Consider the following 18,218-nt stretch of genomic DNA (forward strand, 5'->3'; position numbering starts at 1 on the left):
TTTCTTTCTCCAACGTTTCGAGGCAGAACCCCTCAAATCATTGGAGATAGAAATGTTTGTGTAGTAGATAATTATTAACTATCTGTATCCAGAATGAATTTAAAGTGATCTTTATAGCTCAAGAAAAATTTCAATAAAAAAGAACAGTCAAGAGGGATATATTCTGCACAAATATGTATTATCAACAACAAACCAATATAAGCAATATAGATTATTTTATTTTTTAGCTTTCCATTCCAAAAGGACAAAATAAACCTCCCCAGTCTGTATATGTATCATTTATAAACAGAATCTATCAAACATGATGTAAAATGTTTGTACATTAGTACATACATATATATTTTATCAACATATGAACATTTAGTAATAAACATTTAACATTCTGTCACAGCCATATAAGGTACACAAGTATAAACAAATATCATGTGGACTGAAATGAAAATCTTACTTGCATAGTAAAAACAGTAATCTGATGTGCTGGGTCTACTTAAAAAATTCGGTTTAATTATATTGTTAATCAAGATATATACACATATATGCAGATCTTAACATGTTTGGTCATACCAGTTTTTCTAGATAACTAACCTGTTTATTTGTTTTGGGTTTTATGTCACACCGACACAGTATAGGTCATATGGAGACATTCTAGCTTTAGTGGTGAAGGAAGACCTCAGGTGTCCTTTAGTGCATTATTTCAGGCACCAATGGGCACCTGAGTAGAACCAACGATGTTCGGTAAGCTAGCTGGACAGCTTTGAAAGAATCCAAAGTCCCTGCCGAGATTTTAACCCACAGCAGTGAGGGGCAAGAGGTTTGAAGTCAACCAACTTAACCACTCGGCCACGGACACTCCTATTAACTAACCTGTAATCACCAATATCTTTACAAGTAAAAGAATCATTTTACCAGTAGCTTGACCAGGGACTTGCACTTGGCATCCTTTTACTTAACTAGATCATTCAGGTTTTATGTTTCCACATCTTATGCAATCTTTGTTCAAACAACATTTAATTAAACCAAAATACAGGAAGCAGATCATATAAATAAATCCATTGCATCATTTTAGAAAATGTAGTCACTTAGTCCAAATTATAAGACTTGTCCAAAAAAATGGAGATACTTTAAGGACGGGTGATGTCTTTTCCCTAATGGTTTGACGGTAGGAAAAAGAAACAGTATGTAAAATGGGTTTAACTTGTCATGCCAAATTAATCAAGTTAGTTATGTATTTTCTCAGACAAAAGGTGTATCAAGACGTAATAATAGCAATGCTGCTTTCAATGTTATGTGACAGCTTAAGATAGTCCTGTTTTCCTGAAAAAATGTTTTAACTTTTACATCATCAAACTTTCACAATTCCTTAGTGGCTATATATACATGTACAATGTTTGATGCAGAAGAAAACCGAAATATTGATACACATGTATATTGTGATTTTACAACATTGTTACACCAATCTATTTATAGGATTCAAACAGGAATACAATATATGTTGTAACATAGTATATTCATCCTCCTGTCTCAGTTGTTTCTTCTATTTCAACACCAAGTAAAATCCTGATGTATGTAACTAATCCATCATGGCGGCCCCTTCCCCTCCAGTAGCATCATCAGCAATGTGAAGGTCATCAAGCATTTCTTGGAGACTGATCTGGGGAATACCCTCCTCATCTGTGTCATCCATGTCAATGGGAATCCTGTTCTTGTCTAAAAATAGAAACATTACTTGTTCATATGCGTCCTGATCTTACAAACAGTTAAAACAGTTATTCATTTGAAACTTTTTGTTTTTCTGATGTTAACGCCAATTTAACACATTTTTTGTCTCAGCTGTTTATCCACCTAACTAGCTTTCCTGGATAACTAACCAGTGATTTTCAATTTCTTGGCAAGTGACCAACTATTAATCTGATATGATTTCTGAATCAGCACCAAGAGACAAATGACCATTAGACTCGATGTTCCAGATCAATTGTCACACAGAACCTGCGACCACTAGATTACTAATGTAAATTGTGCTCTCCCTATTGAACAAAGTGGCTGTGGAGATTAAACTCACAAAAATTGGCTTATAAACAAACATAACACTCTAGACCACTAAGCAAAAGAATCTATCCCGATACTTCTGCGTGAGTTTTTTTTATTGTTTTGTTTGTTTTATAGTGATTGGTGATAGTGTGCGCCTGGATATTACAGAGTAGATTTCTTTTAAGGATTTTAACAAGAAATAGTTTTTGAGATAAAAGACACATGCCTGCAGAACAAACCATTCACAAGTATGTAAACAATAACCTAGAAGTATACCTTTATATATATTGACATTCTGTCTGATAGAGGGGTCTTCTTCCAAATCCTCCAGGAAATCTGTGTACTCACTGAAATTAAACAATTTTATGTAATAATGTTATAAACTGATTAAAACTACTAGTCTAATAAGGTATTTCTTTATGACAAGATCACTGTCAAGATTATATATCAAAATTCCATGGGAAAAAATCTTATTTCATGACAGTCATTGTCAAGGTTCTTTCATAATTTCAAGATTATATAATGCAGTTTATGTTTAAAGGACTTACTTCATGACAAAATCACTGTCAAGGTTACAAAGTCAATTATTTCTCAAAGACTTACTTCAAGACAGAATTGCTGTCGAGGTGATACAGTAATTCTATATATAAAAGACTTAATTCAAGACAAAATTGCTGTTGAGGTGATTTAGTAATTCTATGTAAAAGACTTACTTCATGACAGAATTGCTGCCAAGGTGATATAGTAATTCTATATATGAAAGACTTACTTCAAGACAGAATTGCTGCCAAGGTGATATAATAATTCTATATATGAAAGACTTACTTCATGACAGAATCACTGTCAAGGTTATGTAATTCATCATTAAGGTGATGTAACTTCCACTTTCTACGTCTGTTACGTTTCTTCTTATCAGCAAATACTTTCTTCACGATCACCTAGGTAACATATATTATATACATGGTTTTTAACTTCTAACCTACTGAATTTCTAAAAAAGTCTTCACTAAAAAGCATTCTCGGAACTGTACAGAATCAGATTTTGGGATATCAAAATGAATATTTTAGGATATCAAAATGAAAATTGACAGTAAGGCAGTCAAGTACAGACATACAGACTGACCTACCTCTATACATGTAATGGTGGCAAAGGTTTATCACATTCAGTTCCATAAGGGCAAGAGTTTATGTCATTTCATTTTGTTTACTTTAGCTCATATTAGATTTATAACAAATACAATTCATTTATCAACAAACAAAAATAATAACTACAGATTTTCATGTCTATACAGGATATTGAATGAGTGTAAGTTTAATACTGAATTTAATGAACAAGTTGAATAAAAATATATTATTCGAGCCTTTGGTGAGCATTATATTATTTTATTGAACGAGTTCAATAAATTCAGTAATGAACTTACACAAATTTAATATTCTATTTATCACATACCAAAAATAAAGATTGTTTGTAGTGAAAAAGAACCATTTATATAGTATAACGCTAACATTAATCACATTTTAATGCTATGTTTATATAATGCAAATTACATCATGTCAAAATATATGCATGACCGTGCCATAACATTTTTACGGAGTAGCAAGATCAGCCAAGTATGTGATAAATCATTTCATCATACAATAATTTATTAACCCTATTGTTGGCTCATTGGTACCTCTTTATTCTCCCGTGTTGTAACTGCTCTTATCATATGTAATAACATGTGATGTATATATATATATATACATAGAGGATATTTGTTTGTTTCAGTGTAAGATCGAAAAATATTTCACCGAGTGAACACCAGATGCAATATTTTCCACGAGTGGCGTAGCCACAAGTGAAAATATAATAGCTGGGGTTCACGAGTGAAATATTATTTGATCTTACATGTAAAACAAACAAATTTTCTGTTTATTTCATGATTTTTTAACGATTTTTACACCATTTTACTGATTTTTGCCGCGTAACGTCATGCTCTTATCTTCATGACGTCATCAAATAATGACGTCACAATTGAAGCAAAATTAATTCCATGATTATTTTAGATTTAGATGTTTTTTTCAGCACAACGTTCGTAAATATTTACGAACTACAGTTATCACGTACATTTGTTATTATGATTGACTACATTTCCGCTGAAAAAAAAACATTCATTAATGATAAATATTTTATTTTTACGCCAAATATAGTTCGGCTACTGTGAAATTATATTTGGTAATCATTACTGTGAAATTATCAGAATATAATTAACCGTTATTATTCAGTAATCTACTGCAAAACATGTAATAAATGTATATAATAAAGTGTTCATTAAATAAACATTAAATAAAATATCAACATACCACGTCTGGAAGCTTTTCTTCTTTCAATTTCTCTATGTGCTCATTGTTTAAATTAGCATTCAACATGTCAAACCTAGAAAAGATACATGTTATCATATTTAGATATCTACAATCAATCACAATATATTAGGAGAGGGCAAAGTGACCTAGGTAACCTAGTGATCAACGACTATTCTTCTAAGTACAGAGATCATGGGCTTCATCCCTACTGGTATGACAACAATGATATTTTCTCAAGTTACACCAGTACTGATTGGTTCCAGAAACAATACTTTAAATATTTTAAAATTTACTATGACATGAAATATTTGCCATTCTGTCCTCATATGAATGTCATCTCACGCAAACAAAAATGTAGTTGAATAAAGGACGGGATTCACTTTAAGACACCCAATTATGCAAAATTTCTTTGATAAAAACTGTTTATTTTCTAATATTTGTAAGAAATATTACAATACCTACCCTAGTACAGTATCACCGGTGTTGAGAAGATGCCCTATATGTGTTCTACAGAAATACTGTTGATCATTCACACCTAGATCACTCATCCTAGATACCCAGACATCTGCTAACACATGCTGAAATATAACAAGTTTATAACTAGTCTAAGCACACTCATAATAGAGGGCGTTTTTTTTTTTTTTATTATTTGGTTGGGTTTAATGTCGCACCAACACAGTGGCGGCATGGCCGAGTGGTTAACACGTCAGACTAGTAACTCTAAGATTGCTGACGGCCGCTGGGTTCAAAACCCCCTCCTCAGCCGGGCAAGTCGTCTGTCTTCCTCAGCAAGCAAAACTTCTACACTTTTATCCGCTTAGTACCCTCCGCGTGGTCTCAGCATAAGCTCTACTAGCTCTTCAAACACAACGCACTTAAAATAAACTTGTATAAACTAACACAGTATAGGTCATATGGCGCCATTCAAGCTCTACTGGTGGAGGGACACCTCAGGCGCCCCTCGGTACATTATTTTAGGCACAGACAAGTAGAACCACTGGCATTCTATAACCTAGCTGTATAGCTTTCACACACAAAGAATCCAAAATCGCTTGTGCGACTTGAACCTTCAGTGGCGAGAGGCAATTGTTTGAAGTCACAGCCATAACCACTCAGCCTATGTACATACGACCCTATAACCGAAGTAGTGGTGAAATCTCCAAAATTTGACCTAGTGTCAAAGGTAATTTTTCAACACCCACCAAAAATCAGATATCTATACCCCACTCCCAAAAATCATATCTCTCCTCTAGTGGTATGTTGTGTCCAAATACAATTACCTGAACTATCAATGAATCATAGGTCATTTTTATGCTGTTAATGCTATAACATACTTGAAATCAAACACTTGCTTTCAACAAGCTGAGACATAAGGATTTAAAAAAATTTAATAATTGACTTTATAACATACCTTCTGTGAAGTTTGACCTCTAACAACAGGTTTATCCTTGTCCAGTACAATGTCTACTTGCATCACCATGTACTCTATCAGTTGTTTAGGTGAACACAGAGATACAAATGGTGACCTCCAGTACACTTGACCACTTACTTCAGCAACTGTCAAAATATTCACAATAATAGCTAGTTTCATTGTTGAAACATTGACTTTTACGTATAGTTTTAAATAACAATGATTCTGTATTGTAATATAGCAAAGTTCTAACTTTACTGATAAAAAGGATCCAAGGATCACTGTCATACAAACTGTCATACATACTGCATGGCTAAAATGTTTGATGTTGTTTGACTATTAAACAATCATTGTTATGAGGTTAAATCACAACCTCATCTGCAATCAAACTAAGTAATACTATATAACAACTTATTTTCTTTAATCTGATGAAACCTTAAAATCAAGAACAGTTAATTCTCTTTCTTAATGTTACTGATGTACCAGTACAAAAATGGCAAGAAAATGCCAAAATTTTTCCCAGAATGGACTCCAAAATTCCCAATTACTTAAAAAAAATTCCTAGCTTGACTGTTGTACTGACTTGTATTTTAGTTTTTTATCAATGTATGTTTTTTAAATGTATCATGATATTTTGGGCATTCACAGACCTATTCCTAACTAGGGTAAAACAAAAAAAAATAACTTATAACAAGATTGCATTTGAGAAAAATGCTATGCCACCGCATTAATACAACACTAACACTAAATAGTAGTGTAAAAACAGATTTTTTTTTGTTTCTATACAATTTTGAAGATTGTCATAATGCATAGATCCCTGACCTATCTAATTCTTATTATCAGCATTAGTGGTTAAATCTGTTGTTTAACTCAATAAAAGATCAGAGTAGGAATATATCAATGCACTTGAGTCTAGTGGAATTTGATGGTCATATTTACACAGCCTAAAATTTCATGACTACATCAAAGGACAACACAGTAAGACACTTTTTGTCAAAAATCTAGGTCAGCTGAAATCAAAGTTCACTTAACATCTTAATCTGTACACATGGGTTCAAATTTTATAGCTGTACATAAAAGGACAAGAAAGTAGGTCACATCATCAAAATCTAGGTCACCTGATATCAAAGTTCAATTTTTACAACTAAAACTGTGCACATGGTCAAAATTTCATTGCTGTACATCAAAGGACAAGAAAGTAGGTCACTGTCCCCTTGGGCAAGGCAAAATTTTGGACCCAAGGGTTTTAATTCAAAACAATTCTTGATACAGGTCCACCAAACAACATTTCAAGTCAAATATCTAAGCTGTAGCTTTTCTCCCATTCAGAAAAGATTTGTTTTATTTTCTGTTTTTACTATGTGAAACATAATGAGAATCACTGCCTGGGCGAGCCAATTTTAACACTAGGGGCATAATTGAAAACAACTTTTAGTAGAGAACCCATAGATGAATATTATATAGCAAACATCAAAGCTCTATGCCTTGTACCTTCAGACCAAATTTTTTTTTTTTTTTACTATATGTACATAGTGAAAATCAATGACTCCTGCATAACTAATCAAGGGCCATAACTCTGATTAAAGTGTCTGACCGGAACAAGCCGACGATATAGAGGATATTTGTTTAGTTCAGTGTAAGATCGGAATATATTTCACCGGGTGAGCACCAAAAGGTATATTTCACGAGTGGCGCAGCCACGAGTGAAAATATGAACTTTTGGTGTTCACAAGGTTGAAATATATTTCGATCTTACACTAAACTAAACAAATTTTCTTTTTATTATATGCAAAGAACGTTTTTTAAAAAGACATTAAACCTAATACTTGAATGAAAAGCGCGCCAAATAATAATTACAACGTGACGTCATTTACGACGTCACGTCATTAAGTTGGTACCCAGTTCTGTGCACGCTGGTATTTCACTGAAACAACGTAAGGGGCTTAAATTCAAAACAATGAAATTATCAAAGTGGTAATTTCACTGTTTCAAACAGTGAAATTACCAGTTTTATATCACTGATATATTTCTATAAACCACCGAAAAGCATGTAATAAATGCGCATCTCCTCTTGGTATTGAAGGTTCCCATAAATGTTTCGTTGAATTCCAGCCAGTAGTTGCAGAGAACTACTCCGGAAACGATTTTTTACTCTATATGCATACTACATAACTAATCAAGGGCTATAACTCTGAGTTTAAAGGGTCGGACCGGAACAAGCCGACGATATGCGCATCTCCTCTTGATATTGATGATTCCCATAAAATTTTCGTTGAATTCCAGCCAGTAGTTGCAGAGAACTACTCCGGAAACGAAAATTCGGACGGACGGATGGACGGAAGGACGGACGGACAACGCCAAAACTATATCCCCTCCCGATTCCTCGGCGGGATAACAAATATTCAAGCTCTAAGCCTTGTACCTTCAACAATAGATTTTTTGATTTTTACTATACATTTTATGTATATATTGAAAATCAATGACCCCCGGCAGGGGCAAAATTTTGACCCAGGGCTGAATTCCGTTCACAATAGTTTTTCAATGCAAAAATATCTAACGCTCTAGCATTGTCAATTGCTACGAAGAGAATTTTTTTAGACTATAAAGTTTTACTATTATACATATAAGGAAAACAATGACCCCCGGGGCTGGGCGATTTGACCCCAGGGCTATAATTTGAACAATCTGAATAGAGGTCTACCAGACAATGCCTTTATGCAAAATATCTAAGCTCTAGCCCTTTTGGGTCTTTACAAGAAGGTATTTTAAGTTTTTACCTATATGTACATATAGTGAAAAATCAATGACCCCGGGCGGCCCTGATTTGACCCCAGGGCTATAATTTGAACAATCTTGGTAATGGTCTATCAGACAATGCCTTATGCAAAATCTCTAAGGTTTAGGCCTTTTGGGGGTCTTTAACAAGAAGGTACTTTTAAGTTTTTACTATATGTACATATAGTGAAAAATCAATGACCCCGGCGGGGCGGGGCGTTTTGACCCCAGGGTTATAATTTGAACAATCTTGGTAGAGGTCTACCAGACAATGCCTTATGCAAAATATCTAAGCTATTAGCGCTTTTGGTCGTTTACAAGAATGATTTTTTAAATTTATTCTTATAATTCCTTTTGGGTTACCATGGCAACCAGAATTTCTGCATGGAATTAAATTCTTTGAACAACTTGGAAGCCCTTCACACCAAGGACTCAATCCTGCAAAGTTTTGTTGAAATTGGACAAGTGTTTTTCACAAGAAGATTTTTTTTAAGTTCACTATATAATCTATATAACACACACAACACACAAAACAAACACACACACAGGTGAATCGCTATATGCCACCGCATCGCAGATGCTGCGGTGGCATAAAAATACATGATAATCAAACATAACTTGATATAAACATACCTCTCAGTGTGTTAGGGTCTATCAAGTGTACAGTCTGTGTGACTTTATAACATACACAGATAGGGTTAATATTTCCCAGGGAGGCGGCTAACTTCTTCGGAAGACATACAATGTTGTCCTGAAAACATAAGTTATCAAGCTGTTAAAGGGAGATAACTTTTAATCAAACCGCTTGAACTGAAATGCCTCAAAGGTCTTCACTTAGATTTTACTGCAAGTTTTCCTGCCATAAAAACTAACATTGACCAATATCATACCAAATCGGTAATTTCCAGAATGGTATTTTTTCAAAATCTTGGCATTAGATTATTGTACTTAATTCCAGTTATAAATAAACGATTAACAATTATTGAATACTGAAGCTTATGAAAAATAATGGTCCGGAAATGACAGATTTATTACGATATTGGGCTGACTACTGACTCCTGCTGTATTCCACTGTTCTAATCTGAAGCACTCATTCAAAATCAAACTTTCATTTTCAAGTGTGACTGTGAACATTAACAGAAATGCCAGAAAATGATTTATAAATTGATTACGGCCAAAATGTTATATTCTTAAAACATCAGTGTATTACTGCTATATGATTTTCATGGTTTTTGATCAATTAATATTATATATTTTGTCTTAGTACATGAGGTAGATAATATCCAATAAAATATGGACATAATGCGTTTTATTTTCCACAGGTGTTTTGTTTTTTTTTTTTAAACCCTTTACTCCACAGATACGCGAATCTACTCAATTATCCATTCCCCCATAGATACGTGAATCACCGCACTCATATTATCTCCATCGTATACTCGAATCACCGCAACTGTCTTATCTCCATACATACGCGAATCACCGCAAGCAAGATTAAATGCAATTTATAAATAAAGTAATAAATGCGAGGAATCCATGAAATCATTTATGTAAAACTTTAATCAAAGTTCTACCAGTTGCCGATGTAAAATTTTTGGTTTATATTGAAAATTCTGGACAGGTAGAGTTTAAATCACCATGTGTTTACTGCAGATTTACTGGTAAATCTTACGACCTTGACCACGGAAAAGTACTGGGAGTTTTTCCCTAGCCGAGATAAATATAGCTTGGCATGCCCCAGTTACATGACAAATTCCAATATTTTTAGCACATTTATATTTAGAAAGACGAATTGATCATGTAATCACAAAATGTGTAAATCAAGGGGTATTTACATGTTAACAGTTGGACATGCTTTGTGCTATTTAATTTTAAAAGTTTTGTTGATAGAAAAGAAACAAGAGGGCCATGATGGCCGCTGAGGTCGCTCCCTGTATATAGCCCCCCCCCCCCCGGGCCAATTTTTACCAAGGGCTTTTATTTGAAACTAGACTTGGTAGACACCCATAAGAAGATGTTTCATGCTAAACATCTAAGTTTCTAGCTCATTGGGTTTTTTTAAAAAGAAGATTTTTAAGTTTTTACTATACACACATAGTTAAAAACAATGACACCCCTGGGGCAGGGCCAGTTTTTGACCCCTGGGTTTTATTTGAACAAACTTTGTGGATATTTACTTAAAGATGTTTCATGTATATAATATCTAAACTCAAGCTATTTTGGGTTTTTTCAAGGAAGATTTTTAAGTTTTTGCTATACACATATAAGGAAAATCAATGACCCCCCCCGGGCAGGGCCAGTTTGACCCCAGGGCTTTTATTTGAACAAACTTGGTAGACACCTATTAGAACATGTTTCATGCTAAATATCTTAGCTCTAGCTCTTTGAGTTCTTTAAAAGAAGATTTTTTAAGTTTTTGACTATATGCATATAGGGAAAATCAATGACCCCCTGGGGCAGGGCCAATTTTGACCCCAGGGCTTTTATTTGAACAAACTTGGTAGACACTCATTAGAAGATGTTTCATGATGCTAAATATCTTAGCTCTAGCTCTTTTGGGTTCTTTAAAAGAAGATTTTTCAAGTTTTTTACTATAGGCATATTAGGGAAAATCTATGACCCCTGGGACGGGGCCAATTTTTGACCCCAGGGCTTTTTTATTTGAACAAAACTTGGTAGACATTCACTAGAAGATGTTTCATGCCAAATATCTAAGCTCTAGCTCTTACGGTTCTTTAAAAGAAGATTTTTAAAGTTTTTACTTTATGCATATAGGGAAAATCAATGACCCCGCCGGGGCGGGGCCAATTTTGACCCCAGGGCTTTTATTTGAACAAACTTGGTAGACACTCACTAGAGAGATATTTCATGTCAAATATCTTAGCTCTAGCTCTTTTTGGGTTCTTTAAAAAGAAGATTTTTTAAGTTTTTTTACTATATGCATATAGGGAAAAATCAATGACCCCCTGGGGCGGGACCAATTTTGACCCCAGGGCTTTTATTTGAACAAACTTGGTAGACATTCACTAGAAGATGTTTCAATGCCAAATATCTAAGCTCTAGCTCTTACGGTTCTTTAAAAGAAGTATTTTTTAAGGTTTTTTTACTATATGCATATAGGGAAAATCAATGACCCCCCGGGGCGGGGCCATTTTTTGAACCCAGGGCTTTTTTTTGAACAAACTTGATAGACACTCACTAGAAGATATTTCATGTCATAATATCTTAGCTCTAGCTCTTTGGGTTCTTTAAAAGAAGATTTATTAAGTTTTTACTATATGCATACAGGGAAAATCTATGACCCCCTAGGGAAGGGCCAATTTTGACCTCAGGGCTTTTATTTGAACAAACTTGGTAGACACTCATTAGAAGATGTTTCATGCTAAATATCTTTGCTCTAGCTCTTTGGGTTCTTTAAAAGAAGATTTTTTAAGTTTTTACTATATGCATATAGGGAAAATCAATGACCCCCTGGGGCGGGACCAATTTTGACCCCAGGGCTTTTATTTGAACAAACTTGGTAGTGTTATGTAATGGCAACATATTAACATGTAAATAATTTATATCTGAACCAGTGGTATTTCCCAATATTATCATTGTTCTATTTTTAGGACATAAACACATGTTATGTACTAGAAGGTTCTTACCTTGTGTAGAAAAACTCATGCATTACTTATTTTAGCATAGAAACTTCTGGAATGATGCTTTTATTGTTGAAGTTGCTAAGATTATGATTACTTGAGAACAAATAATAGACCTTTCTGGAAAACTTCTTAGTTAATATATAAATAAGGAGACATTTTTTCATTAATCTTATCTTTAAGTCATCAGTTACCTTTTTTAGTGCATCAAGTGATCTTTTAAAAAGTCATAAATATGATTGGGAAAGTAATTATTCAACTTGGAAATTAAGTGATTTATTGAGCTTGGATTATTAATTATTCTTGTGGATTTTATTGTGGGAATTTATTCTAAAGTGTTCTTGGATTTAACTTGGAATTTTAACTGTGCTATTTTGAAAAAGGATCTTTCCAGGATCAGTTAACTAGACATTTGTAAATTTTTATTTGGACTTCAGGTATTTTGTAAAAGATTAATTTGTTATTTTATTTTTCTTTAATAATTTTTTTGTTAAATAAATTTTGTTTTGGTTAAAAGTTTGTTGCTGGGCCCCCTTTTCTTTCTCGTTACGCCCTGGCTCGTAATCAGAAATTGGGGGCTCGTCCGGGATTTTGAATAATTTTCTTTTTTTGGCTACATTATTGGAAATTATTACCGTTTACTTTTAACATTTTATTATTTACCGGGTATTTACTCATCTGAGTTGATATCATAGTTTTTTTCTATTTAAGTTGTTTACCTTTCAGTTTTTGAAATTTTTGAAACACATTCACTTTTTCTGAGTTTAAAAACCAGCAGCAAGCAGTCAATGTTTTTTAAATTTAGAAAAGTTTTGTAGCTGAAACCTTCCCAGGAGGTATTAGATTTTGGCTAAGAAAACTGATTTTGCCCTCGATTCTTGCAAAAAAAAGTATAATTTATCAGGAAATTTAAAATCTTCAATGCGTAAACAAGAAAATTAAAAAAATCTTCTGATTCATTATTTTTGTGGAATGAAGATATTTTTTGGACAAAGATGCACTTTCTCTGATTGTTGAAACAAACCCCAGAAATTAAGAATAAAGAGCTTGAACTTCAATTTTAAATTTGAACTAAAAAAATGCAATTTAAGAAAAAGAAAAGGGAAGAAAGACAGGTTATAAAAAAGAAAGGGAAGAAAGACTTGTTAGAAAAAAGAAAGGGAAAAAAAAGAAAGGGAAAGGCAGTTTTGAAAAAGAAAAGGGAAGAGAGAAAATTAGAAAAAAAAAGAGAAGAGAGAGAAAATTTCAGTTAAGAATGAGAGAATTAGAAATCAAAGGAGAGCAATCATTTTTTGAACATAGAAATAAATTCAAAATTTGATGTCACTAAAAATTATTTAGGTTTTTGTTCCACCTTTCCCCAAGAAAAAGAAAGTTGATAAGTATTTTTTCTTCATTTTTGAAAAGGTTGCTGAAAAATTTAAAAATGCCCAAGAGAGCACTGGACATTACTTTCACTAGAGCGTCTTAACTGGTAAAAAGCTCGCTGAAATCTATTACACAACAACTTACTGTCGAACAAAGCTCTAATTAAATGATAATGTAAAAGAATTAATTTCTGAAAGGTTATGAGTTTAGTACCAGAAAGGCCTTACAGGAAAAAAATTTCAAAAATTCCCTTAAGAAAGAAATTTGGTAAAACCCCATGTTAAATTTTGAAAGGGAAGAAAAAAAAAACTTTTTAAAATCGGTGGTGTCTATCTAAGAAAATAAAAAAAAATCTTTGGAAAAGCTCAGACAGTTTCATGTTAGTTGAAGGGGTTTTAAACGTTGTATTCACTCAGATTTTAAAAATCTTAAACCTAAAATAAAAAAACAGGTAGAAATTTTGGGAAGAAGCTCCCCCCGTCTAGCTGATGATTATTTTTTAAAACCCAAAAAAAGTTTTCTTTTTTTTAAAAAAGGGGGAATTTCTACACCCTAAACTTTTTAAATTCCAAGTTCATTTTCTGGTAATATATCGGGTTTATCTAGCCCAGTAAAAATACTCCCAAAAAAGTAAAATTTTGATGAACAAAAAGGGTCATAGCCCCTTTTTCTCGTCCTACATGAAATTATTCCCAAGAAAAATTTTGGACATCTTATATCTTTTGTTTTTTCCCTTAAAAAAAGGGAGGCAACCCCAAAACCCCCGGGGGATGGGGCCCCAAACCCCAAACGGGTTTCTTCCCAACTTAAAGGGTCTGAACCTCATTTTCTTGTATTGAAAATAATGAAATTTTTGAAGGTAAAAAGAACCCAATTTCTGTTTCTAAAATTTGGGGGATTTATGAACCATTTTTTTGGGAAAGGTTTCCTTGTCATTTATGGGGTGATCCCTTGCCCACCTACTCCTATTCCCCAATTTTTAAGAAAACCAGGGAGTTCTCAATCTTTTATTTTAGCGATAACTCCCTTTTTTGAGAAGATTTCTTCTGGTTTCTGTGCCCTTTAAATTTCAGGTGTAGATTGGGGGTTTTTAATTTTCCCCCCTCCATAATATTTATTTGTCCTCAGTTTTGGAAAAGGGGGCCGGTGGCTGTGGGGTAAAAAGTTTCTTTTTTAAACCCCTTTAAAGGGGGTTTTTTTAAATTGCAGGTAAGACTTAGCTAAAAAGTAAGGTTTTAAAATTAAAATCCACTTGTAACTGAAAACTCCTTGTGTGGATCAGACACCTGCCCCCAAAATTTGAAAAGGAAAAATTCCTGCCCTTTTTAAAACCCCCTTCATTTTGCATTCCCTCAAAGCTATGGCAAAGGGAAGGCCTTTCCCAAAAAAAGATAATTAATTGTTCAGATTTTGATTTTTAAGCTGATCCCCTTTTTATAGGCCCAGTTTTTTGGATTTTTGGAAAATAAAAATTTTTCTTTTCACTCCAATCTCCCTGAAACTCAAAACAGTTTTTCAAATCTGCCCTTTTTCTACACCAAGATCTAAAGATAAAAGGAAAGGGACTTTTGCTGTCAAGGTCACAGCTTATCCAGGAACAACAAAATGATCCTGAGATTTCAGTCCTTTATCCCAAAAGGCTTTTTTTAGTGAAGATGAAAAGCTTTACAAGTCCCTGTTTGTTATTTATGAAAAAATGGGATTTTAATGAGAAAATGGCGACCGCCCAATGTCCCTGCTGAAGAGGAGTGGAACAGTTTAATCACCAAAATTGTGGTCCCTAAATCATATCGGGCCGGGAAAGGAAATATTAAGCTTGGCTTTCATGAAAACACCCATGGCAGGTCATTTAGGGGTTTAATAAAACCTATCATAAAATTCTCAATCATTTTTATTGGCCTGGCCTTAAAGACAGAGGTATCTAGGTACTGTAAAAATCTTGTCATACTTTGTCAGGGGTGGGGTTTGGAAAAAACCCAACCAGACAAATACCCAAAGCTCAATTTTCAGCCTATTTCCCCGCTTTTGATGAAAAAACCTTTTTTTAAAAAGAAAATTTTTATTGAAATGTTATTTGGTCCTTACCCAAAAAATAAAAAACAGGTTCTCAAATACTTAAAAACAAATTTTGTGTGCTTTCTAAAAGGCTTCCCTGAAGCTATTCCCCTTTAAGGGAAAAATTAAAGCCAAAAATATTGTTAAGGCTTTTTGTGGGGGGTTTTTCAAATTTTTTTTTTGGTTTACCTTTAAAACAGTACAGTCTGAAACAAGGGGGAAAACTTTTTTTCTGGTAAATTTTTCCAAACAGGTCATGCACCCAGTTAAGGGGATTTTAAATCCCAATTTAGGTCTTCAAACCCCTTCCCCCCTGAAAGTCAAGGTGCTTTTTGAAAAATTTTCACCGACTCTTTAAAAAAAATGATTAGGTCAATTTTTTGTTTTGAAAATTTAAAAAAGAAAACCCCCCCCGGGGATTTAAAGGATCCATTTATTTTTTATTTCTGTAAGGAAGAATCTGTTTCAAAGGGAAACTCTTGGCTTCAGCCCTTTTGAAAAATTTGTATTTGGTTTACCCTGTCCCCAGGACCCCCCTTAAAACTTTTTCAAAGAGAAAATTCCTGTCTGGAAAATGACATATCTTTAAAAATTTTCTTCCCGTAATGTATCAGATTTTCAAATAAAAGGTTTAAATAATGCATGTGAGTTAGCTAAAGGGTTTTAAATTTAAAAAACAACAAAAAAGTAAAATGAAATCAAGGTTTTGAAAGGGGAAAGCCCCTGGAAAGAAAATTTTTTAACCCCCGGTGATAAAAAGTAAATTGCCTTTTTTTTACTTATTTCCCGGAAAACCCCTTACAGGGAAGAATACCTTTGGTGTGGCCCTTTTACTTTTTGAAAGAAAGGGGCAGGTGAACCCTTAATTATATTTTTAATACTCCTGGGGGGGGGGCGAAAAGCAAAAAACAAATGGTCAATAAATATGTTAAAAAAAAAATATTTTGGGCAGAGATAGCAAAAATTAGTAAAACCCATAAAACTTTTGTAAACCTGTTCCACAAAATCAAAGTTCAATTTTAATCCCCAATAGTTGGTTTTAAAATTTTTTAAAAGCCCGATCCCCGGTTCAGCAAAACTTGAAAATTCCCCGATATTCCGAAAAATCCCCCCGGATTTAAAAACCCCTTTCTCAAAATTTTAAAACCCCCTCCCAAACGAGATGAAAAATGAAAAAGCTTATTTTATGAATATGGGAAAAAATTTAAATTTCCCCGATATTTCCCCAAAACGGACTGATTTAAAATAAAATATGACCCTCCCCTTTTGAAAACTCCCCGAAAACCCCAATAAAAACAACTCCCCCCTATGAAGCAAATCCCTTTAAACCCAAAAAAACCTAAGACAAGAAGTTCAAATATTTAAATTTTTAAAAATGACTTTAAATTTAAAACCCAAATCAAAGCAATTTCGCTCTCCATGTTTTTCCCGGTTTTCCCGAAAACAAAAGGGAAAAAATATAGAATGTTTTACAGATTATGTTTAAAGTGAACTCTGTTAAAAAAAAAACTGATTCATTTCCAAAAACCAAGAATTTATGACTGTATTTACAAAATTTTTTGGGAAAAGCCCAAAGTATTTTTGACAAAAATTTTTATCCTAAAAAGGAATTTTGGCAAATTCCCCTTAACTGATAAAAGCTAAAAGAAAAATTCAGCCTTTTTTAAAAACACCAACGGCTTATATTTTTTAAAATTTTTAAAGTATTGGGCCCTTTGGGATTTTAAAAAATCAAACCCGGGGAACTTTTCAGAGACTTTTTAACATTTTGGGAATATCTTGGGGCTAAATTGGATGTGAGCTTAAAATTATGAAAGCAAAACATCCCACCTTTTGATTTTAAAAGGGAAGGAAAACTCAAAAACCCCATTTTTTTAGGGAATTTTTTTCGAACCGACTTTAAATGATGCTTTAAATTTACATTAACTTGCAAAAAGTGGGAATTTTTTTTCAATTTCAAATTTTTAACATTTTTAGGACAATTTTAGTGGGACAGGGGGAAAGGGAAAACCCCAATAGAAGCTAAGGGCCAAAAACTTTTCTCTGAATTTTCCCCCGTGCCTAAATTGTAAAAAAACAACTGATGCGTTTCCTTTGGTTTTTGGCAATTTGGGGAATTTTCTTAAAATTTTTTTTAATAAATTTTTTCGGTTAATTTCAGAACCCTTTGGGCAAATTTTTCTAAAAGGGAAAAAAAAACAAATTCCCTTTTGGAAAAGGGCAAGTGTCAAAAGGCATTTGGGCCAAGCCTTAAAAACCATAATTAAGAGTGCAACAGTTCTCTTGGCCCCCAGAAATTTTAAATTAAAAAAAATTTAAGTTAGCTTAAAATGCTAGTGAAAATAGGTGGGGTGGGGAAAGGGGTTTTGATCCCAAGAAAGGGAAACCAATGGTGGTTTTACCTGTTTTGGGTTACTTTTCCCAAAAAGTTTTAATGAAATCAGGAAAAAATTACTCCCACTTAGGGGAAAAAAGTCCTTGCCCCTTAATTTCTTGCTAAATTTAGATTTTGGGGGGAAATTTTAATCTAACTTCTTCAAAAGTTGGGGCCCGTTGGGTTTTCTTTTGTGACACAAACCCCTCACTTTTTTTGCAAAAAAA

At 33.5% G+C, this 18,218-nt stretch overlaps 1 protein-coding gene across 1 annotated transcript; it reads right to left on the bottom strand.

Annotated features, from left to right (window-relative positions):
* Positions 1-200: 200 nt before the first annotated feature.
* LOC132739077 (60S ribosomal export protein NMD3-like) lies at positions 201-10,025 on the bottom strand. The gene is made up of 8 exons (XM_060726729.1): positions 9,957-10,025; positions 9,190-9,328; positions 5,782-5,927; positions 4,833-4,948; positions 4,371-4,443; positions 2,854-2,966; positions 2,305-2,375; positions 201-1,707 (listed from the first exon to the last, which is right to left on the bottom strand). Exons 1-8 carry the CDS (start codon positions 10,023-10,025, stop codon positions 1,571-1,573), a joined length of 864 nt encoding a protein of 287 aa, XP_060582712.1. The 3' UTR covers positions 201-1,570.
* Positions 10,026-18,218: the final 8,193 nt, after the last annotated feature.

The sequence above is a fragment of the Ruditapes philippinarum genome, unplaced genomic scaffold, assembly GCF_026571515.1.
Source record: "Ruditapes philippinarum isolate M1 unplaced genomic scaffold, ASM2657151v2 ctg19832_1_1_1_1, whole genome shotgun sequence".
Taxonomy (NCBI): domain Eukaryota; kingdom Metazoa; phylum Mollusca; class Bivalvia; order Venerida; family Veneridae; genus Ruditapes; species Ruditapes philippinarum.